Raw genomic sequence first — 24491 nt, 5'->3', positions numbered from 1 at the left:
TAAAGGTCAGAGCTCAAAGGTCTCCTAGGGATGACCCATTTAACCACTTGTTTTTCTCAAGCTCTGGGTGCTTTTAAAAGGCTCTATCCAGGGGCACCTGGGTGGCTCAGTTGGTTAAGCATCCAGCTCCCACTCAGGTCATGATCCTGTGGCTTGTGAGTTCAAGCCCCATGTCAGGCTCTGTGCTGACAGCTCAGAGCCTGGAGCCTGCTTTGGACTCTGTGTCTCCCTCTCTCTATGCCCCTTCCCCACTCACACTCTGTCTCTCTCTGTCTCTCAAAAATAAATAAACATTGAAAAACGTTTTTTTTTTTAAGATTCTACCCACTAAACAGACTCTATATTAATGTGTTTTTCAGATTTTTATTGCTCGGTCTTTTTCAGAAATGTCTGTTTCTTTTTTTAATGTTTTATTTATTTATTTTTGAAAGAGACAGAGACAGAGAGGGTGAGCGCGCTAGTGGGGGAGGGGCAGAGAGAGAGAATCCCCAAAGAGAAAGAATCCCCAGCAGGCTCCGCACTTGTCATCACAGAGCCCGACATGGGACTCAAACCCACAAACCATGAGATCATGACCTGAGCCAAAATCAAGAGTCAGATGCTTAACTAACTGAGCCACGCACCCCCAGAACTAAATTTCTAACTCAGTGAACTACTGAGTATAAGTAGGTACTAACAACTGATTTAAGAAAATAAGTTGGTATGATGTGTTGGAGTGTTACCTGGGTGGGGAGGGTGGACCTGGTTTAGAAAGATAGGATGATCAGAGAAGGTCTTTCTGGGGAGGCAACATTTGAGCAGAGAGCAACCTGAAACTCTAGAAGTGGGGTATTCGGGCAGAGTGAATAGCAAGTGCAAAGGCCCTGGGGTGGAAATGGGTTTGGTGTGGGCTCTGGCTTTGGTGTGTTTGAGACACAAACTGGTACAGTGTCACAGGGGCAAGAGCAATAGGAGGTAAGGTCAGAGAGGGGAGCAGCGTTAGGACTGTGAAGGCCTTGGAGGAGGAGTCTGCCTATTCTGAGTCCAGTGAGAAGCCACTGGAGAGTTGAAACCCACTTGTCCTGTACAGCCTGATCCTGGGTAAAATGTGTGATTCCTTTTGGCCTTTTTGAAATATCGTAAATAGCCCAAGGACACATGTTAATTGCTTTTATCACAGACTCTTAGGAATCCAAGCACAACAGGAGGTGGAAGCCACTAATCAGAGCTCACACCTGAGTGTCACAACACAGACTCTGATTCCATGGGTCAGAAGTGGGGCTGGGGAATTTGCGTTCCAACAAGCTCCAGAGTTGTCAGATAAAACACAGAATGCCCAGTTAAACTTGAATCTCTCTCTCTCTTTCTTTTTTTAGAGAGAGAGAAGGAGAAAGAGCGAGCGCGTGTGCACCCTTGCACGAGTGGGGGAGGGGCAGAGGGAGAGGGAGAGAGAGAGAATCTCAAGCAGGCTATGTGCCCAGTGCAGAACCCCACACAGGCCTCGATCTCACGACCTGAGCTGAAATCAAGAGTCAGCTGCTTAACTGACTGAGCCACCAGGGGCCCCAAAACTTGAATTTCAAATAAACACCGAATAACTTTTTTTTGCTTATTTTTTTTCTTTTTGATTAAACTTTTTTGTTTTGAGATCATTGTAGATTCCACATGCAGTTTTAAGAATAACATAGAGATTCTGTGAACCCTTTACCCAGTTTCCCCCAAAGGTAACATCTTGCAAGACTAGAGTACAATATCGGGGCGCCTGGGTGGCGCAGTCGGTTAAGCGTCCGACTTCAGCCAGGTCACGATCTCGCGGTCCGTGAGTTCGAGCCCCGCATCGGGCTCTGGGCTGATGGCTCGGAGCCTGGAGCCTGTTTCCAATTCTGTGTCTCCCCCTCTCTCTGCCCTTCCCCCGTTCATGCTGTGTCTCTCTCTGTCCCAAAAATAAATGAACGTTGAAAAAAAAAAAAAATTAAAAAAAAGACTAGAGTACAATATCAAAACCAAGATATTGACATAGGTACAGTCTAGATACAGAACATTGCCACCACCACAAAGATCCCTACTGTTGCTCTAGCCACTTCCCTCCACCCCCACTCTCTCTATAACCCCTGACAACCACTAATCTGTTCTCTGATTTCTTTTTTTTTTTTTTTAATGTTTATTTATTTTTGAGAGAGAAAGAGTGTGAGCAGGCGAGGGGCAGAGAAGAGAGGGAGACACAGAATCCAAAGTAGAGTCCAGGCTCCAAGCTGTCAGCACAGAGCCCGACGCAGGGCTCGAACTCACGAATGGTGAGATCATAGCCTGAGCCGAAACCAGAAGCTCATGTTCTCTGTTTCTATCCTTGGGCCATTTTATTTATTTATTTATTTATTTATTTATTTATTTATTTATTTATAATATGAAATTTATTGTCAAATTGGTTTCCATACAACACCCAGTGCTCATCCCAACAGGTGCCCTCCTCAATGCCCATCACCCACCCTCCCCTCCCTCCCACCCCCCATCAACCCTCAGTTTGTTCTCAGTTTTTAAGTCTCTTATGGTTTGGCTCCCTCCCTCTCTAACTTTTTTTTTTCTTCCTTCCCCTCCCCCATGGTCTTCTGTTAAATTTCTCAGGATCCACATAAGAGTGAAAACATATGGTATCTGTCTTTCTCTGCCTGACTTATTTCACTTAGCATAACACTCTCCAGTTCCATCCACGTTGCTACAAAAGGCCGTATTTCACTCTTTCTCATTGCCAAGTAGTATTCCATTGTGTATATAAACCACAATTTCTTTATCCATTCATCAGTTGATGGACATTTAGGCTCTTTCCATAATTTGGCTATTGTTGAGAGTGCTGCTATAAACATTGGGGTACAAGTGCCCCTAGGCATCAGTACTCCTGTATCCCTTGGGTAAATTCCTAGCAGTGCTACTGCCGGGTCATAGGGTAGATCTATTTTTAATTTTTTGAGGAACCTCCACACTGTTTTCCAGAGCGGCTGCACCAGTTTGCATTCCCACCAACAGTGCAAGAGGGTTCCCGTTTCTCCACATCCTGTCCAGCATCTATAGTCTCCTGATTTGTTCATTTTGGCCACTCTGACTGGTGTGAGTTGATGTCTGAGTGTGGTTTTGATTTGTATTTCCCTGATGAGGAGCGATGTAGAGCATCTTTTCATGTGCCTGTTGGCCATCTGGATGTCTTCTTTAGAGAAGTGTCTATTCATGTTTTCTGTATCCTTGGGCCATTTTAAGAATGTCACATAGATGGAACCATACAGTATGTAGCCTTTTGGGCTTAGCTTTGGTCACTCAGAGTAATTTCCTGGAAATCCATCCAGGTTGTTGCATGGATCAATTGCTCACTCTTTTCCATTGCTGAGTAACGTTCTGTGGTGTGGGTGCGCGCCATTTGTTTAACCAGACACCCATTGAAAGCCACCGAGATCGTTTCCAATTTGGGGCTTTAGGCATATATAGATTTCTGTATGAAGATAAGTCTCCGTTTCTCTGGGTAAATGCCCACGAGTGCAGTCGCTAGGTCCTCAAGTAGCTTTACATGTTTGGGTTTGTAAGAAACTGCCAAGGTATTTTTTAGTACAGATGAAATATTGCACAGAGCATACTTATACTGAAAACTTTTTTGTCATTTATCTGAAATTTAAATATCCCTGGGCATCCTGTATTTTTATGCATCAATTCTGACATCCATACTCCCAGGTGATGCTGACGCTGCTGGTTTACAAGCTACATTTTCAGTCGCTAGTCTCTAATCTAGTTCTTTTTGTAATTATGAAAGAATTTCAAACACAAGAGTAGATAAAAACAATAGTATGACTCTTCTTGCCCAGATTCTAGAATTTTAAAGACTTTGCTCATCTTGCTTCGTCCATGTTTTTTTTTTTTTTCCTGAGGTATTTTAAACCAAATCCTAGACATTTTGTCGTTTTACCCCTATAAATTTCAGCATGCAATTCTAAAACCTAGAGACATTTTCTGACATAAGTGCAGGGCCAGGATTGCAGCATTGACAATATCTTCTGTGTCACCTTATTCCCAGTGCATGTGGATACGTCCCTGATTGCCTTATAAATGCCTCTTTGCGTTTGGTTGCTTTGAATCAGGGTCCAGAAAGATCCACGCATTGCATTCGGTTGATATTTTCTTAGGTAACCACAGGCAGCCTGCTCGAGTAGGACCAGAGGAGAGTGGGAGAGGACACGCATGCTGGGCCTCTGACGCAGCACTTCCAGACAGACAGGCCTGTAGGGCCCTTTTTCATGTGGTGACCAAGGATGGTGCTTATGCCAATCCCTTCCTTAACTCCTTCTGTAGGAAGTATTGCCCCATTGTACAGATGAGGATGCCGAGGCTCAGGGAGATGACTTCCCCAAGGACCCTGAACCCTGAGGGTAAGGACTGGAATGTGGCCCAGACCTGGATGTAGCCACAGGGCCCTGTTCTTGCTTAATTCGTCTATGTGCTGCTTCTCAGCTTGGGCTCTGGTTTATATGGGCTGCTGGTCAGATACCAGGAATGACATCCCAGCCAGGCACAGAAAAGTGTCAGTAAACTAGAGCCATGAGAAGGAACAGAGGTACAAACTAGCTAATTATTTAATGGAGTGTATACAGGAGCATAAGTATCGGAAGGTGCCTGACCTCGCCACAGCGTCCTAGAATGTATTCGCAGATGGACTAGGCAGTCTCAGGTACTGTACTGGGTGATTCTGCAGGCAGGCTCCTTCCGCTCACTGTAACCCAGGGCAAGACTGTTTGGAGAGAGACTCTGGCAGCCTGGGCAACAAGGGCTGTGCTCAGGGAACAGGAAGGTGTGGAGACAGGCCCGCCCAGAGCCTGGGGACAGGCCAGGTTGGGCTCCTGAGCCTGGGGCCTGGCCTGCATCAAAGCCACCCCTGGGGGTGTGCAGGGTGGACTTTGCCATGAGGTGTGGTAGGTGGGGAGAACTGAAAACAAGGGCAGGCAGAACCCTGGGGATGGGCCCTGGGAGTGGACCAGATCAGAGGAGTCAGACTGACACTGTGGTGCCCGGGAGAAGGGGAGGGGCGCCTCGCTGCTGTGCCAGTAGAGGCCCCACTGATTCTCAAGCTTGTGTCTGACCCTGTCACTCCCCTGCTCGGTCCCCTCCCAGAGCTCCCCATTGCCTGCAGACGAATCCTGCCTTCCTCATCAGGCTTCTGTCTCTGTCCCAGCCAACATGTTGAACCTCCAACCTTCCGTGGAACACATTTGTTCCCTCCACACTCAGATTCTCTTTCTAGAAATGTAGGGGGTGGGCTAGTATGACATGTTGCTTCCTGTTTTGTTTGTTTTGTTTTGTTTTTGAAAGTCTCTTCCAGTTCCAGGGAGGTCCTCAGTGAGAGTCGTGCCCAATGCCAATGATAACTACAGGGAGATGGGGGCAAACGGCAGAGCAGGGAGCGAGAGGAAAGATTCCCAGTTCTCAGGGCTCTGCTGCAGACTGGCTCTGTGGCCCTTAGCACATGACTGTCAACCTCTCTGCTCCCTGACTGCTGCACCTTAAATGGCGATTCTCCCCGGGGTGGTTGGGAGCTAAATCAAATAATGTGAGCGAAGCACGAAGCGTGGGCCTGGCACATAAATGGCCCCCTAAATTATGGTTTCTAAAGAACAACATTTACAAACCTATTCCTTACAGGCGTGGGAACGTGCTCGTTCAAGTTCACTCATTGGAATACGATCTAGGCATCACTTTATTCACGGAGGGCACCCTGGCTCAGTCACCCATCAGTTGTGCAGGGAGAGATGGGAGTCCCCTGTGGAACAGTTGGGACTCACACTGAGCACATCCTTGGGCCCCTGAAGCATTTTGAGTGACAGTAAAACTGGGTCACTGTGATTAGCTCTGACAAACTTACGCTGGTGAATTTACTGAGAGCCTACCATGTACCAGGCACTGTCTTAAAGTGCTTTACTTGTATTAGCTCATGTAATCACGCGCACCCTGCGAAGTCCTACTACTGTTGCCATTTTGTAGATGAGGAAACTGAGGCACAGACAGCTGAGGTCTCTTGCCCAGGGTCACACGGTTGTTAAGTGCCATAGCAGGGACTCGAACCCAGGAAGCTTGAGTCAGCGTGCCTGCCTAACCTCTTCTACACTATGCAGCCTACCTCCACCTCTACTCGTGCCTACCGCCCCTGCCTTCCATGTCCACCCTGGGCTGTTGGAAGGGTTCCTGGAGGTCGTGACACTGTTGTGGGAATGGCCACACCCTGTTGAGTGCTGGGTGTTGTGGGGACGGCCGCACCGCTGTCCCATCCCAGAAGCTGAGGTCTGCCTGCCCCAGAGTGTCCTCCACCTGCCTAGCTCAGCCTTCCGGGTCCCACAGTTCCATCCACTCAGGGCAGCCCCACCGAGACTTGGAAGTGGCATCTCTCCGGGCTGAGCAGCCAGCTTCTGCACCCAAGCCAGGGTTCCCTGCAGTCTGCGAGGAGGGCGGGTGTACCTCCCCTGATTTAGAGCGGCGTCCCCCATAAATCAGAGGCCTGGCCCTGGCTGACTGCTGGACTAGTGGACTGAAAGGCAGAAGTGGCCTCCTGATTCTAAATGTCCCTGTCATGACAGGGCTTTTAGCAGCTCGGTCAATAGCCCATCAGGCTGGCTAATAATGTCCATTAATGTCAGACCTCAGCATAAAACCTTGTTAGGCAGAGCAACCTGCTGGCCCCAGGGGAGAACGAGCCATCCCTTGTTCTCTGAGAAGGAAGAGAAGTTGTCTGGGGCTGGGGTCTCTGCTTTGGGAGGCCTGGGAGGAGCGCTGCCCCATCTGAGCCATGCCTGGCCCCCCAAGCACCTCCTGAGTCTGAGGCTCAGCTGAGCCTCCACCCACAGTGGTCTGAATGGAGCTCCTGGGCAGCTTGCCTCCTGTCAGCCAAGGCCAGCCTGACGATCAGCTCTTCCCAGAAACCTTCAGGACAAAATTGTGGCAGGGCTCTGAGCCAGAGAGCAACTGGGTGTGCCATAACGAAAGACCCAGCACTGTTCATGCCCTTTGACCCAGGAAATGAGCTAAGAGAAGGAAAGGCTGTGTGCACAAGTGGGGCAGGACACTGACTCAAAGAGGGCTGAGAGCCCTCAAGCACAGCAAATACAGCACAGATACACCTGGGAGCCAGAGCCCTGGGCTGCAGCCCACTCTGCCCTCCACATTCTCTGTGACCCTGAGCAAGTCCCTCCAGTTTGGGGCCAGCAAGAGAGCTGTAATCCATTAGTGATGCCTGCCATGGGGGCAGGTAAGAGAGTTCGAAGGGTTTTTACCGGTCCTGGTCTCTGAGAGCCCTTCAAGATCTGCAGTTTTAGGGGTGCCTGGGTGGCTCAGTCGGTTGAGCGTCTGACTCTTGATCCCGGCTCAGGTGGTGATCTCATGATTTGTGAGTTTGAGCCCCACATTGGGCTTCTCCCTTAACAGCACTGATCCTGCTTGGAATTCTATCTCCCTCTCTCTCTGCCCCTCACCTGCTTCTCGCTCTTTCTCTCTCAAAATAAATAAATAAACTTAAAAAAAAAAAAAAGATTTGCAGTTTTATAACACATTTTTGGCCGATCCTGGAAGGACCCATCTTTTCAGAAAGTTTAGAGTTTTGTGTTAACAAACGTCTTTTGTTTATTGCAAAATCCACACTGTTTTATAGAAAGTTTGCAAAAATTTTAAAAAAGAAACACAGATGATAAAACTACCATTTGTCCCACTGTCTACAAATAACCATGAATAACATTTTGGTGCCTTTCCTTCCAGTCTTTTTTCCCTCATTTTTTATACACACGTGGGTATGCATACGCACATGTATACACATAATAACAGCTCCTCTTTTTTAAGCACTTACTCTAGGGCACCACTGTTCGGCTTTTCACGCACAATATTTCATTTTACCCTCATAACAGCCCTGTAAGGAAGAGATTATTATTCACATTTTACACATGAGGAAAAAGGGGCTTGCAAAATTTGAGCAGGTGCAGGACACGATCAGATTTTAATTTTTGAAAGCTCACCGACAACAGCAGGCAGAATGGCCTGGAGGCGAGGCAAGAGGTCGCTGGCCGGAGCGGTGGTCCTGTCAAGACCTGGGCAGGGCCTATCGGGGCACGTTCTCCCTCCAGGACACTGGCCCCAGGAGCAGGGGGCGTGCACCCCTCTTCTTGTTGAGAAGCCCAAATGGAACTCACACATCACTAACAAATGACACATGTCCAAGTTCTTTGCTTTTCTCTGTCTGAATGTATATATGAGGATATAATTTTCTTTTCCTAACCATTCAAGGATACATTACCTATACCTTTGACCTTTACCCCTAAATACTTGAGTGTTTCCTAAAAGTACGAATATTCTCTTATATAACCATATCACGTTATCAACTTCACAAAGTTTAACATTGTAACAATACTTTAATCTACCTTTCATGTTCCAATTTATCAAATAATGTCCTGTATAGAGCTCCCCCTCCAGTATGGGATCCAGTCAAGGGTGAGGTGTCTAATACCCTTTCCCGAGAGGTAAGAGCTGAATTGGGCAGAGTATGTCTGAAGGGGAGCCCAGGACCACTACCTCTGTTTGCAGAACTACTAAGATGCATGCATAAAGCCTCCATGAGCCAGGGTCTCAGTGTCTGTGTTTGCTAGTTTGCCAGAGTGACCCAGAAGCCCTGTGTCTTTTCCCATAGCAGCTGCAGTCTTATTAAGCCAGGTCCGAGATGCTTCTGCATCTTTGCTGGATCTCAACTAGGCAGGGTCTCAGTGGTTTCTACAGAGTTGGGGAGGTGAGGTTAGGAGAGGCGGTGGGTGTTCCTTGAGCCCACTCTGTTCTTGAAAGACCTTTTGTAAAGATCCTGAGAGCATTGATCCTGTGGGGTCAAATAGTACATCCTGTGCTCCCCAGCCCCTTGCATGGGGCCTGTCCCTACATATGTCATGTAGATTTGCTGAATGAATGGATGTAGGCCATTTTTCTTCTCAGCTGTCTATACCTCGGGAATGGAAAACTGGACTGCAGAGCTTTCTGGTGGGGGCGGGGGTGGTGTTTTGGCATCTGAAGTTGGATGGTGGATGTGGACGAAGCCTGCTTTGGCAGGCAGAGGGCCTGGGGCCTGTTCTGCCGAGCTGTGCGATGTGATGTGTGACATATATGATGTGTGACTTGAGTGTGCCGGTCGCTGCCAGCTCCAGGTTTCTGTAACTGAACCGACACGCTTGTGCCATGGCCCAGGAAACCCAGGTCCGTGTGCGGGTCAAGAAGTCTCAGCTTGGGACCTGTGTCCCCCCAGTGCCCAGACAGCGATCCTCAGCAGGCAAAGTGGAAAGGGAAGAAAATGCTCTTTTTTTTTTTCTTTTTAATTGAAGTATAATTCACATTCCATAAAATTCACCTTTTTTTTAAAGTTTATTTATTTATTTTGAGAGAGAGCGCACCTGTGTGTGCACAAGCAGGAAAGGGCCAGAGAGAAAGGGAGAGCGAGAATCCCAAACAGGCTCCACGCTGTCAGCACAGAGCCCAACACGGGGCTCAGTGTTCAGTCTCACAAACTGTGAGATCATGACCTGAGCTGTAACCAAGAGTCAGATGCTCAATTGACCAAGCCACCCAGGCATCCCTCACCACTTTAAAATGTACAGTTCAGGGGCACCTGGGTGGCTCAGTCAGTTGAGCATCTGATTTCAGCTCAGGTCATGATCTCACGGTTCATGAGTTCGAGTCCCTGTCAGCACAGAGCCTGCTTCAGATCCTCTGTCCCTTTTTCTCTCTCTCTCTCTGCCCCTGCCCCACTTATGCTCTCTCTCTCTCAAAAATAAATAAACATTAAAAAAATTTTTTAATAAAATAAAGTATACAATTCAGGAGCACCTCAGTGGCTCATTTGTTGGACGATGGACTCTTGATTTTGGCTCAGGTCAGGATCCCAGGGTCATAGGATTGAGCCCTGCATCAGGCTCTCTGAGCACAGAGCCTGCTTAAGATTCTCTCTCTCTCTCCCTCTGCCCCTCTCTCCCACTCGTGCACTCCCTCTCTCTCTCTCTCTCTAAATAAATAAATAAATGAATAGGAAATTGAAGTATCAATAATAAAATACAAATTTAAAAAAATAAAAAAATAAGATGTATGATTCAGTGGGGTTGTAAGGTAGTAACATGGTTGTGCAAACATCCCCACTCTCTGATTTCATAACAATTTCATCACCTCACAAAGAAACTCCACACCCATTAGCAGTCACTCCTTATTGCCCCCTCCCCCCCCCCTGCCCCGGGTCCTGGGCAACCACTAATCTGCTCTCAGTCTCTATGGATTTACCTGCTCTGGATTTTTCAGGGTTCTGAATACTGGGTACCAGAAGATGTATCAATGTGCTCTAACGATGAAACCACATCTGGTCCATCATTTATGTGGAATCATGCAACGTGTGACTTTTTACATCTGACTTCTTTCCCTCAGCATCTTTCCAGGGTTCATCCATGTTTCAGTGTGTGTCAGTTCTACATTCCCTCTTTGGCTGAAGTAATACTCCATTGTATGATATACTACATTTTGCATAGCCATTCATCCACTGATTGACATTTGGGTTGTTTCCACCTTTTGGCTATTATGAATAATGCTGCTACAAACATCGGTGTTCAGGTTCTTCGTAGGCTTGTGTTTTCATTTTTCATGGGGATATACCTAGGAGTGGAATCGCTAGGTCACATGGTAACTCTATGTCTAACCCTTTAAGGAACTGCCAGACTGTTTTCCAAAGTGGCTGCCCCATTTTTTCATTCCCATCAGCAGTGTGTGAAGGGAAATATCCCTTTACTGAACACCTACTACGTGCTAGGCACTGTGCTAGACCCTTTCCACACCTCATCTATGATACTCAACATGAACCTTATGAACCTACTAAGGATGGCACTGAAGCTCAGACAAGTGATGTGACTCCCCCAGCATCACACAGAGAATAGTGGTAGGGCCTAGATTCACACTCCGTTCTGTCCCTTACACTTTCCGGTCTACTCAGTGATTGCTGACTGCCCGACTGACCAGATGCTTAAGTGGAATTAGTCCCCTCTTCTCTCCAACACTCCTGGGCACTGTTTTGCAGACAGGAAAGTTGGACCCCCACTACCCAAAGGTCTGCGGGCACAAAGGGAACGTCTTAGACATCAAGTGGAATCCTTTTAATGATTTTGAGATCGCCTCCTGTTCTGAAGATACCACAGTGAGTATCAGCACATAAGGCGGTTCCCTTTCCCGAAATGAGTGGGATTGGGGCACAGGGAGATGGAATAGTGTCTGTACTTGGCTCTGATGCTCCTGACCCGCTGATCCTTCATGAGGTGAGGTCACTGTGTGGGGAGGGGCTTAGTGAGATTGAGTGGGAGAAGTTCTGGGCTCTGGGACTTGGAGCACCACACCTTTAGGCCTCCTATCTGGGACTTAGTTCCCCCCACTTATAGAATGGACATAATAGCCCCCAAGCAGCTAATGAAGATCCAAAGAGACTCCTATTCCAGTGGAAAAGCCCATCTTTTGGGGGAACTATAAAATGCTTTAAGGAGCATTTTTTATTGTGGTCAGAAAATATTGTGACACTTAATCTCACAGACAGTGGGGAGGGGAGCTTTAAAAGGATAAGAGTGGGATCCTTAGATGAATATGGGCACCACAACTTTCCCAAAAGCTTTAGCCCCACCAACTTTTTTGAGTCCCTGTTCTGGATCAGGGTCATAATCCCTGCTACCCACAATGTTCAGTGTTACTTATTTATAATTTCTTCTGTTCCCACTTCAAAAATGCCGTGAGTATGGCTTAAAACAAAAGACACAGATATGATCAGATGATTAAAATAAGGATGAAGGGCACAGTGACAGTTTATTTTGTGCCCATTGTGTTCCTGACTCTCAACTACACGTTACCATTTAAATCTGTCTTCCTGGCAGCCCCACGAGGTAGGATTTTTTTTTTTTTTTTTTTATGGAGAAACTGAGGATCTGAGAGGTGAAGCAGTTTGTCCAAAGTCACACAGTCTGAGCAAGGCTTCAGGCTGAGGCTTGATTCTAGAGCCCAGTATGTTTTCACTGAGCTATGCCACTTCCCTAAGTGGCAGCAGCCACAGATGGAGGAAGTGAGGAAATAATACTCAGAATGTTGGTTTTGAAGGGCTGCAAGCATAGAGTTCCAGGTTTAACTCAGAGCTGCCTGGCAGTCAAGGCAAAAAGGGAAATAGAATGTATTGCAGAAGCCTTTACTGTCTGATTAAAAGGAAACAGACGAGTTCGTCAGGAGAAGCAAGTGGAAAATTCTCAGAAGACTTGTGCCAGTCGCATATAGGGGTTGCCGAGGAGCGTAAAGGACAGTATCTGCCAGGATGGTTTCACTGAAGGGGCAGTCAGGCCCTGTGAGAATTGGCTTTGCCTCCAATGGTGGAATGTTGAATATCTGACTCTGTCCCCTGACTCTGACTCTGAGTCCTGAAATACTTGCCTTTTCCGGCCTGCTTTGAAGACTCCCTACAAGATCTTCATGAAATTCCTAGCTTTTCTCATCTCCTGCCACCAGTTCCTTCCCAGATGCCCCCGGCGGCAGGAAGAGTGCACACAAGTATCGGGGGTGGCAGTGCCTAACCTCAGGCCCTCCCATGTAGAGTGTTCAGCTGTCTCCTCCCTGTCCCCACCCTGTGGGGCAGGGATGACCCTGTAGCTCTGAGGAGTCTGGGGGGTGGTCTCTGCCCCTCCCACACAGGTCTGCCCGAAGTCCGTCCTCCAGCAGGGGCCAGTTCTGTGCAGTAATAGGATTCACCCAACTCGTCGTCTAGAGCCCCTGGCACTCGCCTCATGGGGCTGCCTTCCTGGTTTTAAATCCAGATGACCAGGAAATAAATATTTGTCGAATCAAAAACAAAGTCTACCTGAAAACCCTGGGTATCTCTGAGGGAAAAGGGACATACAATCACATAGGGGCCTGAGAACCCCAAAGGACAACAAAGAATATCAGGTTACTGGCCATCCCCTCCGTAACCGGGAGCTTACTTTCTACCAAGGAAGCCCCTTCCATGCTCAACAACACTGCTCTGGAAGGAGGCCCCAGCCCCTCCTCCCAGGCCCTTACTGTGGAATACAGGCTGTGACCCCCTGCAGCCTGGCCTTCTGACCCTTCATCTTTCCTCTTCCAGGCCATCCAAGGGGGGCACTCCAAAGGAAAGAGCTTCTCCCTACCCTATCCTGCTCCAGAGACTGCACTGGCTCCCTAGTGCCCTGACAATATAGCACAAACTCCTCCTCCTGGCATTTGAGCCTTCCTCCTAGCCTACACCTTTGGGACAAGGAAGGGGTAGACCAGTGTACTCTGAGAGATAGTCTAGGCTGGGAGTCGGATTTGCTCTGACATCAGCCTGGGAGTCAGGCCTATGGCCCACCCAGCTCCCCACAACTCAGGTCATTAGGATGGCAAGGATTACCAAGAGGGAGATCTGGAGGTCTGGGCTCAGCTCTGGCAATGTCAGCCCCTGTTTGGGCTGGAAGACCTTGGCAAAGCCTCTGTCCCTCTAAGGGTTCCCTGCCCCTCCACTGAGTGAGAGATGGATACAGAGAGCACTCCCCTGGCCCTTCTGCTGGGCACTGCCAGCTCTGTGGCTTAGGGTGGCTGGGGTGCCAAGGTGACCCTCGCTAACAACACTCCCCCACCGGCTGTGTCTCCCCTGAAAGATTAAGATCTGGGACATCCCCACGCAGCTGCTGACGAAGAACCTCACAGTCTTCAGGAAGGAGCTGATGGGCCATGCCCGCAGGGTGGGCCTGGTGGAGTGGCACCCCACGGCCGCCAACATCCTCTTCAGCTCTGGCTATGACTACAAGGTGGGTCCATGCACTCAGTTTCTGGGGCCACCCTAACAAATGACCAAACTGGGCAGCTTAAGACAACAGAACTTTATTTTTATATTGTTCTGGAGACCAAAAATCTGATATCAAGGCATCAGGAGGGCCACGCTCTGTCCTAAGATCTTAGGGAAGAATCCTCCCATGCCTCTTGGGACTTCTGGTGGCTCCACACATTCCTTGGCCTGGAGCTGTATCACTTCAGCCTGCCTCCAGCTTTACATGGCCTTCTCTGTGTTTCTGTGTGTCCTTTGCTCTTTTTATACACTGGTTGTAGTCACTGGTTGTAGGGCCCATGCTAATCCGGTATGACCTTATCATAATTAATTACATCTGCAAAGATCCTGTTTCCTAATAAGGTCACATTCTGAGGCTCCAGGTGGACCTGAATTTGGGGTTGGGGGTGGGGGGGGAGTACACTGTTCAACCCATTAATCTGCCTGGAGGGGATGGGTTGGGCTGGGCCCTGGCCAGAGAAGCTTCCCATTGCCCTGTTGACGGCCAAGCTGGAAGTCTGTGGGCCTGTGGATTGGGAAAATTCACAGGATAGGAGCCCTAGATTCTATTCCAACTAAGTTTCTGCCTTGCAGTATGAACTGGGAAAGTCCCTTGTCTTCTCTAGGCCTCAGTTTCTCTATCTGTACACAAATGGAGTTGGTGTGACCATAGCCATGGTTTTTAAACTCATCCCTTCACGACATGGGGCTTCACAGAGGCACTTCGGGGGCTTCTGTGATGAAGAAAGGGTGGGATAGGAGTGGCTGGCAGGGCCTCTTCCCTTCTTGTTTTCTTTAAATTTTTTAATGTTTATTTTTATTTTTGAGACAGAGAGACAGAGAGCAAGCAGGGGAGGGGCAGAGAGAGAGGGAGACACAGAATCCAAAGCAGGCTCCAGGCCCTGAGCTGTCAGCACAGTGCCTGATGCGGGGCTCAAACCCACGGACCACGGAGATCATGACCTGAGCCGAAGTCGGACAGTTAACTGACTGAGCCACCCAGGCGCCCCAGGGTCTCTTCCCTCCTGAACAGAAGTGCTCTTTTTTCTGTTTATGTAGGGTGAGTGTGCAGGGCGCTGCGATGATTGTGCACATTATTCTGCACACAGCTCCAGGGGGTGCAATTCATACCATGGGCTATGAGAATGGATTGCCCTGGAGCTGTGCAGTGCACAACCTATGCAGCTAAACATGGCAGTCCTGTTTATCTGTGTGAGGTGGAAACTGCTACTAATAACTGTTTGAAACCCCCTGGTCTAGCTCATCCCCTACGGTCCTCCAGCCATGGATGTTTTGTTGCTCCAAAGCAGATGGTGTTTTCTTTTCACCACCAGACAGCCTGACTCCCAGCTTCCCCTTTTGCCACGTGGCAGCTTCAGCCGGCAGATCCATCCTCCCACCCAAGGCTTCTTGGCCAGACTGCCATCTGTGTCTTCCCTCCTGGGGATACCATGTTTCACTGCAGCCTGGCGGGCTTGCGACTGTGGGAGCCAGGGGCGGGGCAACACTGTGCTCAGAGCCAGCTCATTGCTGTACAGGTGATGGTCTGGAACCTGGACACAACGGAGTCTGTAATCAATAACCCCGTGAGGACAATTTGCTGCCACCAAGACGTGATCCTTTCCATGTCCTTCAACCCCAGTGGCAGCCTGCTGGCCACCACCTGTAAAGACCGCAAGATTCGGATTCTCGACCCCCGGGCAGGGGCCGTCCTCCAGGTGTGTGCTGGGTTGGGATCGGGCTTGGGGACAGAGGAGCAAGGAGTGGTGAGGGGCTGGGGGAGGCTTCAGAGAACAGGGCGGTAATGCCATCAGCATTCTGGCCAAGCCTTCACATGTGCTATAGCTTCTGTCCTCCCGGCTGGGAGGTAGCGGATGTCACCCCCAATCTTCAGATGAAAAAACTGAGGCTGAAGAGAGGTAAGGTGACGTGCCCACACTGAAAGCTGAGCTTTGACCCTGGTCTAACTCTAGAGCTTGTCAATGTGCCTTAGCTCTGTCAAGAGGCATGACACGACTGTCTGTCCACTGTGTGACCTTAGGCAAGCACTTCCCATTCTCTGGGCCACTGTTTCCTTATCTACAACAATGGACCATTAGTCCTTCCTCTTGGAGGACTAAATGAGATAATCCAGATGACAGTGCCCGCCCAGCCCCATGCCTTGCATACAGTGATAGAGTGCTCAGTCATCTTTCAGAAAGAGCATGGAGCTGAGCAGAAGTTTGCCTCTATCCTGGCTCAGAAAAAAGAACTCTCACCAAAAATAACAGGAGAGACTCAATGTGGATGGGGTGGGAGTGGGGGGGTCTCTGGAAGGCTCCCTGGAGGTGGTCCCTCTGGAAAGATTCTCTAAGCAGAGCTGGAGTGAACAAGGAAGGCATTCCAGGTCCTGCCACAGCACAAGCAAAGGCAGGGAAGCCAGAGACCCTAGCTGCTTGCTGCCTGGGAGTCCCTGACTGTACATACTGTCCAGGAAGCCAGCTACAAGGGGCACCGGGCCAACAAAGTGCTGTTTCTGGGGAACCTGAAGAAGCTGCTGTCCACAGGCACATCCCGGTGGAACCACCGTCAGATGGCCGTGTGGGACCAGGTGAGTCTCCTGTGTGAGCCCGCACCCTGCCCCTCACCATCACCCTTCAGCTGAGTGCTGGCTTCATTCATTCATTCATTCACTCCCTTGCTCATTTCTCAAGCACTTACTTAGCACAGCCTGCCTGGTGTGAAGGACCCAGGGATGAATAACAGGGAGATGCCAGCAGCTGGTGGGGCGAGCCCAGACCTTGTGCATCTTCTCGTTCAAGGGGACAGTGGCCGTGGTGTAGGGGGTGGAGGGAGGTGGCCACTTCTGGGACCAGGACAGGGCAGGGGCTGGGGGGAGAGAAAGGAGATGACCTTCTGGGCAGAGGAGACATCTGGAGCAAGGGCTTGGAAGGAAACACCAAGGCATGTGGGCAGAAAGAGCAGCTGAGGGGGGTGAGGGTGAGGGCCAGGCCAAGCAGTATTGATTGGAAGGATCACTTGGCTAGAGTTTCAAAGACTAGACAAATCACTTTCTCTCTCTACATCTCCATCATCTTTCACAACAAATCATAAAACAAGCAGGGGAGGGCTGGTGTGTGATCAGGCATGTGAGAAGCGATCTGTGAAAGGCAAAATGCCGGCAAAAGAAAAGGGGTGGTCTCCCTCCCTCTCTCTTTCTCTCTCTCTCTCTCTCTCTCTATCTCTCTCTCTCTTGCGCGCGCGCGCGCATACACACACACACACACACACACACACACACACACACACACATCCAGAGCCCCTTGACGGGGATTCTCATCTCCACCCTCCCCAGGAGCGACCCACAGGCCTTTCTGACTTCCCTTCCCTTACAGGACAACCTCTCTGTGCCTCTCTCAGAGGAGGACCTGGATGGCTCCTCGGGCGTGCTGTTTCCCTTCTACGACGCAGACACCAGCATGCTCTACGTGGTGGGGAAGGTCAGCCTGTCTTGGGAGGGAGGTGGCCGCTTGCACCGCTGAGGCAGGAAGCAGAACTACCCCAGCCCGGCCTTGCCCGTAGCCAGACAGCAGCCTGGCGCCCTCAGCCTGCAGGGCAGGGATAGGGACAGGCGGGAGGTACCGCACACTCTGGCCCTCTGGTGAGCACAGCACCTGGCCCACCTTCCTGGCTCCCCAGGAACACCTAGGGCCATGGCTTTGGTCAGACACCCCAAGCTTGTCCCTCTTCAGCTCTGGATCCAGATGACGAGGGACCAGTCGGTGTTTCTCAATAAGGGCATCTTCAAATTTGGGGTGGAGCAGGTCTTCATTAGGTAGGACCATCATTTGGCATCCCAGCTCCTACCCGCCAATGCCAGGAGCAGCCTCCACCCTCCCCAGTTATTATGACAACAACAACCAGAAGTGCCCCAAGGCACCAAGACCCGCCTGATGGCCTCAGCGCCTGCCACTTCTGACCTTTCTGTGAGGCTGGCAGTGAGATTCATGCCTGTGCTCCCCCACCGAGCTTCTGCCTTGGAGGCGCATGGGTGGGCTTTGGGTCATGGTTGGGGGGATGGGATGTCACAATGAGGCCCCCCAGTGCCTTGGCGACAGTCCCCTGGTGTTTTCTTGTGTGAAGAGGCTTTGCCAGCTCACCGCTGCGTGGCGACAGGGGTCGGGAGCGGGCCGGTGGGAACTGGCTCTGAGCGCACCCTCCTGCTCCTCAGGGAGATGGAAACATCCGCTACTATGAAGTGAGTGCCGACAAACCTCACCTGAACTACCTGACGGAATACCGCTCCTACAACCCCCAGAAGGGGATTGGTGAGTGTGGTGTGGTGCACTGAGGCCACGTGGGACCTGGGGAGACAGGAACGAGTCAGAGGAGGGGCCTGCCCTGGAGGGGCCCACATCTGGGAGGGGAGATGATAGATCAACATTGACTCTACGGGAGGCCTGATGGAGGTGTACAGGAGGTCCTCCGGGAACATGCAGCGGGAAGTCAGGGAGGGCTTCTCAGAGGAGGCAATACTTGAGGAGCCAAAGGGAGAACAGAGCACAGCATGGGGAGAGCATGAAGGTGTTGTAGGCCAAGGTAGAACAGTTACAACAGTAGCCAGGATGTAAGAGAGACTGACCGAGGAGAGCCCCTACTTTTTAAGTGTGTTTGCAAAAAAACAAAACAAGATGCGACTATATGTGGGCTATAAGAAATCCACTTCAACATGAAGACACAGATTGGGTGCAGAGGGAAGGAGAAAGATACCACGCTAACACTAATCAGAAAACGGGGGTAGAGCTCTGTTCAGAGCAGCTGGGGCCAAGCTGGGGGGCTGGTCACGGAGGGCCTTGAGCAGAGCATGCTTCCTATAAAAGCCAAGCTAAAATCACCGAAGTCCTTGAAGGTGAGGACAGAGTCTCATTTCCCCAGCACCGTGTAGGTATTTGTTCATGAACTGTTTGTAGAGGGAACGGTGGCGGGAGGAGGGTACTCTCTGCTCACGTCCGGGTGTGCGACCTGGCTTTGCCACTCACACCGGGGCCCCTGTGACCGCAGCCCAGCCAGAACCTCTTAGCCCTCCTTGACCATCTGCCCGCAGGTGTCATGCCAAAGAGAGGTCTCGACGTGTCCTCCTGCGAGATCTTCCGCTTCTATAAGCTGATTACAACCAAAAACCTCATCGAGCCTGTATCCATGATTGTACCCCGGCGGGTAAGGGTGGTGGCAGCCATCTGTGAGGGAGGCAGGAACCCCTCCTGGAGAGAACAGGCCCCGGACCTGGAGCCTGGAGCCCAGGCCCCTGGGGCAACAGCAGGGAGGCTGAGGGCCACTCCTCAAGGGGAAGGCCTTCCTCATTGTCAGTGCAGTGTTGCTGCCTAAGTCTCGCCCTATCTCTGCTCTTGAGTTGCTGTGTGACCTTGGCCATGCCCCTTTGCTCTCTGGGCCTTGGTTTCCTCAACTCACAGGTGGGGAAAGCCTGGACCCCAGCTCCCTAAGGGCCCTCCTGTCTGGGCAGCCCCTTTGCCATCCCAGCCCTCACTGTCCTGGCTTCTCCTGCAGTCGGAGTCTTACCAAGAGGACATCTACCCACCCACGGCAGGAACCCAGCCCTCTCTGTCGGCCCAGGAGTGGCTCTGTGGGATGAATAAAGGTGAGGGAGGCTGAGAAGAGGCCCGGCGCAAACGTGCGGGGAAATAGAGTGTCTAGTGGCCCCAAGTAGCTGAGCGGGGTCCGGCCTCTAGTTGTGTTCTCCCGTAACCCTGGACAGGTGGGCCTCGACAGTTGGTCCCCAGGGACTAGGATGGTCCGAGAAGGGAGGCGTTGCCCCAGGTGGCTCAGGCAACTCTTTTCCAAATCAAGGAATTTTGTTCCGTGGAAAACTTCTGGAAACTCCAGGCTGTGCAGAGTGACTGGAGAGTCTCAGCCGGATGCCCCTGCCTTTCCTCCCATCCACATGGGTGCATTGCTCTTCGACCTGAGAGACCCTCTGGGCAGCAGCTGCCCCACCCCACCTCAGGCCCTCCTTCCCTGTGCTGACACCCTCCCTGTTCTCTCCACCTGAGGGCCAGCCCAGGGGAGGCTGTGTGTGGTCCCTAGCCCTGCCCCAGCAGCTGCCTGTATGACTGGGACGTCCCTGTCCTTCTGCCTCTCTGCTTTGGGCAACACTTGCTCTGCTGCTCTCTGGGCCTGTTGCCTCCTCTGTGACTGTGATACCTGCCTCCCCTGCTTCTCAGGGCTGCTGGGAGGATTCATGAACTGGTAGACGGCAGAGCACAATGCGCGTGGGACTGTCCCCACAGAGCAAGGGCAGAGCTTCACTGGAGGCACTCACGGTGTTTAGGGGCAGCTCCAGGGTGTGCACTGTGCTGCTCCTACAAACCGGGCATCACCTAGATCACACGTGTGCGTGTGTGTGTGTGTGCTCTCCTGGTGCCCTGGTGTGCAGGCTGGTGTCTGCGTGTGGCCAGAGCTCCATTTCCATCACGTGACTGTGCGTGTCTGCATGTGGCAGCATCTGCTCATGAACACTCAGTCCTCATGCAGCCCTTTGCTTCCCTCCCAGGGCCGGTCCTGGTGTCCCTAAGGCCAGGCTCCGAGCAGCTGAGCTCCCAGCCACCGCTCCCAGAGAGACCCCCCTCCCTCAACCGGACAGAACAGCTGGTTGTAGAAGATGGCCAGAGGCCCTTCTCCCTGCCGGAGGGGAAGATGCCAAGGAGGGCAGCAGAACACAGGCTGGAAGAGAAGAAAACCCGGCTCACAAACGGCTTTGACGTCTTCGAGTGTCCCCCACCAAAGACAGAGAACGAGGTGTGAACGAGGGGTGGGGGCTGTACTTGGAAGGGGGGGAGAAAATGAGGGGTGAGAAAAACAACCAGCTGTGTGCCCTGGCCTGGCCACTTAACTCACTTTGTTAATTCATTCAGCAGACAGGCAGTGAGCGCCATCTGTATGCCAAGATGGTGGGTTTGCATATAGATGATGGTGGAAGACCATCTATGAAATGCAGAGGGTTTGATCTGGCATCCAAGTCCTTTCCAGTTCTGACACTAGGATTTTCTGTGCTTTCGGAGTCAAAAGTGCCTACCGTGTGCTGGGTCCTGCAGTAGGCACTGTGGTATATAACCTCCCTGAATTCTCTCCAGAGCCCTGGGAGTCAGTGGGTAGTGGGTGAAAACACAGGGACTGGCATCTCACAGCGGAATTCTGATCCTGGCTCTGCTAAGTACTGACTGTAGGACCTCAGACCCGGGGGCCGAGTCTCTCTTAGCCTCAGTCCCCACAGTGGTACAATGGAGTGCTGACACCCCCTCGGAGGGGTGTCATGAGCATCCAGTGGCATCTGGAGATCCTTAGGTGGGGGGCACCCAACGCCCAGTTGCATTCTATAGAGCGCAGCAACTATGTTAATGCCGAGGTTAGTTTTCTGGCCCCCTAGTTCCTAGAGGAGGAAATTGAAGCTCAGGGAGGGTAAGTAACTTGCCTGAGGCCACCGATTTTAGCAGTGGTGAAAAGTCCAATCTCCAGACTTCAGGGCCAAGTATCCTTTTCTCTGTGCCACAGGGGGTCTAAGGATGCAAAAAAAAAAAAAAAAAAAAAAAAGTCTGAAAGATCAAGTCTTTTAAAATTTCATTTCTTGGGTAAAGACAAGGTTTTTTAAATTTTTTTTTAATGTTTATTTATTTTTGAGAGAGAGAGAAACAGAGTGTGAGCCGGGGAAGGGCCAAGACAGAGGGAGACACAGAATCCGAAGCAGGCTCCAGGCTCTGAGCCGTCAGCACAGAGCCCGACGCGAGGCTTAAACCCACAAACTGTGGATCATGACCACAAACATGTGGATCGAACGCTTAACTGACTGAGCCACCCAGGCACCCCAGACAAGGTTTTATAAAAGATCTGTGCAATGGTTGCTCCCTCAGGCCTCAGCCGTGGTAATCACCTCCATCTTTCTGAGTGAAAAGGGAGCAACATTTTGTCCTTCCTGCTGGTGTTCTGGCCCCTCCCATCCTGGGGCACCGAGTGACATTTCTCTCTGTTCTGTACTTTCCCAGCTGCTGCAGATGTTTTATCGGCAACAGGAGGAGATCCGGAGGCTCCGGGAGCTGGTGACCCAGCGCGAGGTCCAGGCCAAACAGTTGGAACTGGAGATCAAAAACTTGCGGATGGGCTCAGAGAGGTTCTGAGCAGAGATGTCTGCCCTCCTCGCCCTCAGGGACACCACTCGGCTCCATGGGGAGGTCCAGAACCAAACCACAAGTCCCCCAACAACAACCACTATTTCTATATTTTTTACCAGAAAACGAAACTCTCGGTCGCTGGAAGATTCTAGTGGGAGGGACGTGGTGCCGTTTTTCTATTTGCCTTCTCAAAACGACACTGTCTGAATTGACTCTTTGTAGACGATATCTTGCCTTCTGGTTAATTCTGTTTTTAAGGGTCCACAATGAGCTGTAACTTCTTAAGGGAAAGAACATTGTACAAAATTAGAGCTGGAAGGCCCTAGGAGATTTTCAATCTGGGGTCCATAGAACGAGAGGAAGGCTAAGCAGGAGGGCTGTGCTCCCCCCCCACCCCGTTCCAACCACACAGCTCCCCTTCTCTCTGATTTATATATTGGCTTCTATGGAATACATAATTCTGCTTCTGAAAAAACATTTAGAAGTTTGAAAAACTGTGATCTGGCCCAACTTCCTCATTTTACAGGTGGGGAAACTGAGGCCCAAAGAGAGGCAAGTGATCAGGGTCTGCAGACGGTTCATGGCAGGGCTGGGTCAAGCTTCTGGTCTGTTGGGTCGGTCTTTCTGCTGCTTCTAGTCTGAAGCAGCCCTCAGCCCAGAGGGCAGAAATCCATTTGTTCTGGCCTCTTCTGTGCCCCTGACTCGCTCTGTACCTCTTTCAAGTTACTCCCTCTCTGGTCTCAATTTCTCCATCTGAACTAGGGGACCCTGGCATGTGCTGCCCTCTACAGGATCTGCCACCTGAGACAAGAAACCTTGGTCTTGACCTGAGGAAAACTACCTATATAAGGTGATGATCTGGGTCTGCTATAGGAACTCACAAGACCTTGGTGAAAGGGCAGAGGGAGTTTAACCTCTGGGAAATAAGTCGAGGTTTGGCCCAGTTCTAGAACACGGATAGGAGACCAAAACCGTCCTCTCTTGAACCAGAATCAGCCAAATGTGGGCAGACACTACCCCTCATGTGGGGAAGCAGACATCAGGGTGGTGCCTATGACCACTGACTGCCACCACCAAAGCCCTCAGGTCCCAGAGCCTGCCTGCTCCAGGAGGGTATAGGCAGGCTTCAGTCCAAGAGGTAGGAAGCCCCGACACTTGGCAGGATGCCAGCAGAGCCTCTGGCCACCCACTCATGCGGGCTTCTGGAGAGGGATGACTGCATTAGGCAAGGAAGTAGGGCCAAATGGCCTTGAAGTCCCCTGCCAGCCTGAGAGTTTTTATGTGTCCCTCCTTTGTGAACCTGTGTTCTGAGCCTGTTCTCTAAGGTTCTTTCTCGGTGGTCAGTACAGCAGCCCAGCTAGAGATGGGGAACGTTGGAAGTCAAATGCCCCCCCCCGCCTCCTCCCAACCTTACTGAGCATGTGCAGATGATGGGTTTTGCCCACTGGACAAGGTGATCATGGAGCTAAGATGGGGACTGCAGGAGCCCACTTGGCCTGGTAGGTTTCAACCCAAGCTGTACATTAGGGTCCTCTTGAGAGTGTTGGAGAAATACAGATGCCCCGTCCCAGCCCTAGACCAGCTGAAGCTGAATCTCCAGAGCAGGGCCTGGCTTTGTGTATGTTTTTAGAAGTTCCCAGGTGATTCTGCAATACTCTGAGGCTGGAGACCCACTGCGTTAGCCCATCTGTACCTATGTGTGGTACAGAGGGGGACAAGGAGCACCAGATAGGCTCTGGGACTCCAACCCCACCCTCTAAGTCCGGGTTGGAAGCATCGTCCCACATCTCTCTGGGCCCCCGGCTGCAACTCGATGAGGTTTCTGTGCCCGAGTGCCCCCTCCCCTAGCCATGGCTTGGTCCCCTTGTCTGACTGCACGCCCCAGATGCCCACGTTCCCTATCTTGTTTACTCAGTCACTGGGGCTCGCCGAAGGCCAAATCCCAGGCACTGCCAGGGAAGCAGAGCTCCACTGGATGGGGTTACCTCTCCCACCTCATTTGTGGCCAGCACTTCACAGTTTACAAAGCCCTCCCACCTCCACTCCCTGGCACATCTAACTCTAATTCTAACATGGGCCAGAATAATTCCCGTGGTCAGAATAATGATACTATCCCCATGTCCTTGTCAGAGAATGAAGAAGCATCGTGCCCACAGGCACTGGCTGCAAAGAGCTGGAGGTGGGGCTGAGCCCGGGGAGGGACCCGAATGCCTCCTCTGCACATAACCTTCTCGAGCTCTCCCTACCCCTCAGGGACCCAGACCTCATGCTTAAAAACAATATGAAGGCATCCATGAACAAAACTGTTTTTGGGTTGTTTTGTTTTGTTTTTACAACTAGGATTATTTAAATGAATTTAAGTGATTTCACAGCAAGGGAGAGGGATAGGTAATTTTTATCAAATATTTTTTTAAGCCATTTTTTAAAAATTGTGTTTTTGTTTATATTCTTGACTGATGAAGTAGAACTTGCCCAGCATCTGC

General features: G+C 50.8%; 1 protein-coding gene across 3 annotated transcripts in view; it reads left to right on the top strand.

Moving 5' to 3' along the window:
• The window catches only part of CORO2A (coronin 2A), a 53559-nt gene extending 31325 nt beyond the window's left edge, over positions 1–22234 (top strand). For all 3 annotated transcript variants that reach the window (XM_045468098.1, XM_045468099.1, XM_045468100.1), the window contains exons 3-12: positions 11081–11197; positions 13683–13832; positions 15388–15567; positions 16323–16439; positions 17224–17328; positions 18060–18156; positions 18933–19045; positions 19394–19484; positions 20397–20641; positions 21883–22234. In XM_045468098.1, coding sequence (XP_045324054.1) covers positions 11081–11197; positions 13683–13832; positions 15388–15567; positions 16323–16439; positions 17224–17328; positions 18060–18156; positions 18933–19045; positions 19394–19484; positions 20397–20641; positions 21883–22014 — 1347 coding nt within the window. In that variant the 3' untranslated portion in view covers positions 22015–22234. The remainder of the gene's footprint in view (positions 1–11080; positions 11198–13682; positions 13833–15387; positions 15568–16322; positions 16440–17223; positions 17329–18059; positions 18157–18932; positions 19046–19393; positions 19485–20396; positions 20642–21882) is intronic.
• Positions 22235–24491: the final 2257 nt, after the last annotated feature.

The sequence above is a fragment of the Leopardus geoffroyi genome, chromosome D4, assembly GCF_018350155.1.
Source record: "Leopardus geoffroyi isolate Oge1 chromosome D4, O.geoffroyi_Oge1_pat1.0, whole genome shotgun sequence".
In the NCBI taxonomy this organism is placed as follows: domain Eukaryota; kingdom Metazoa; phylum Chordata; class Mammalia; order Carnivora; family Felidae; genus Leopardus; species Leopardus geoffroyi.
This window is presented reverse-complemented; position numbering and strand designations above follow the sequence as displayed.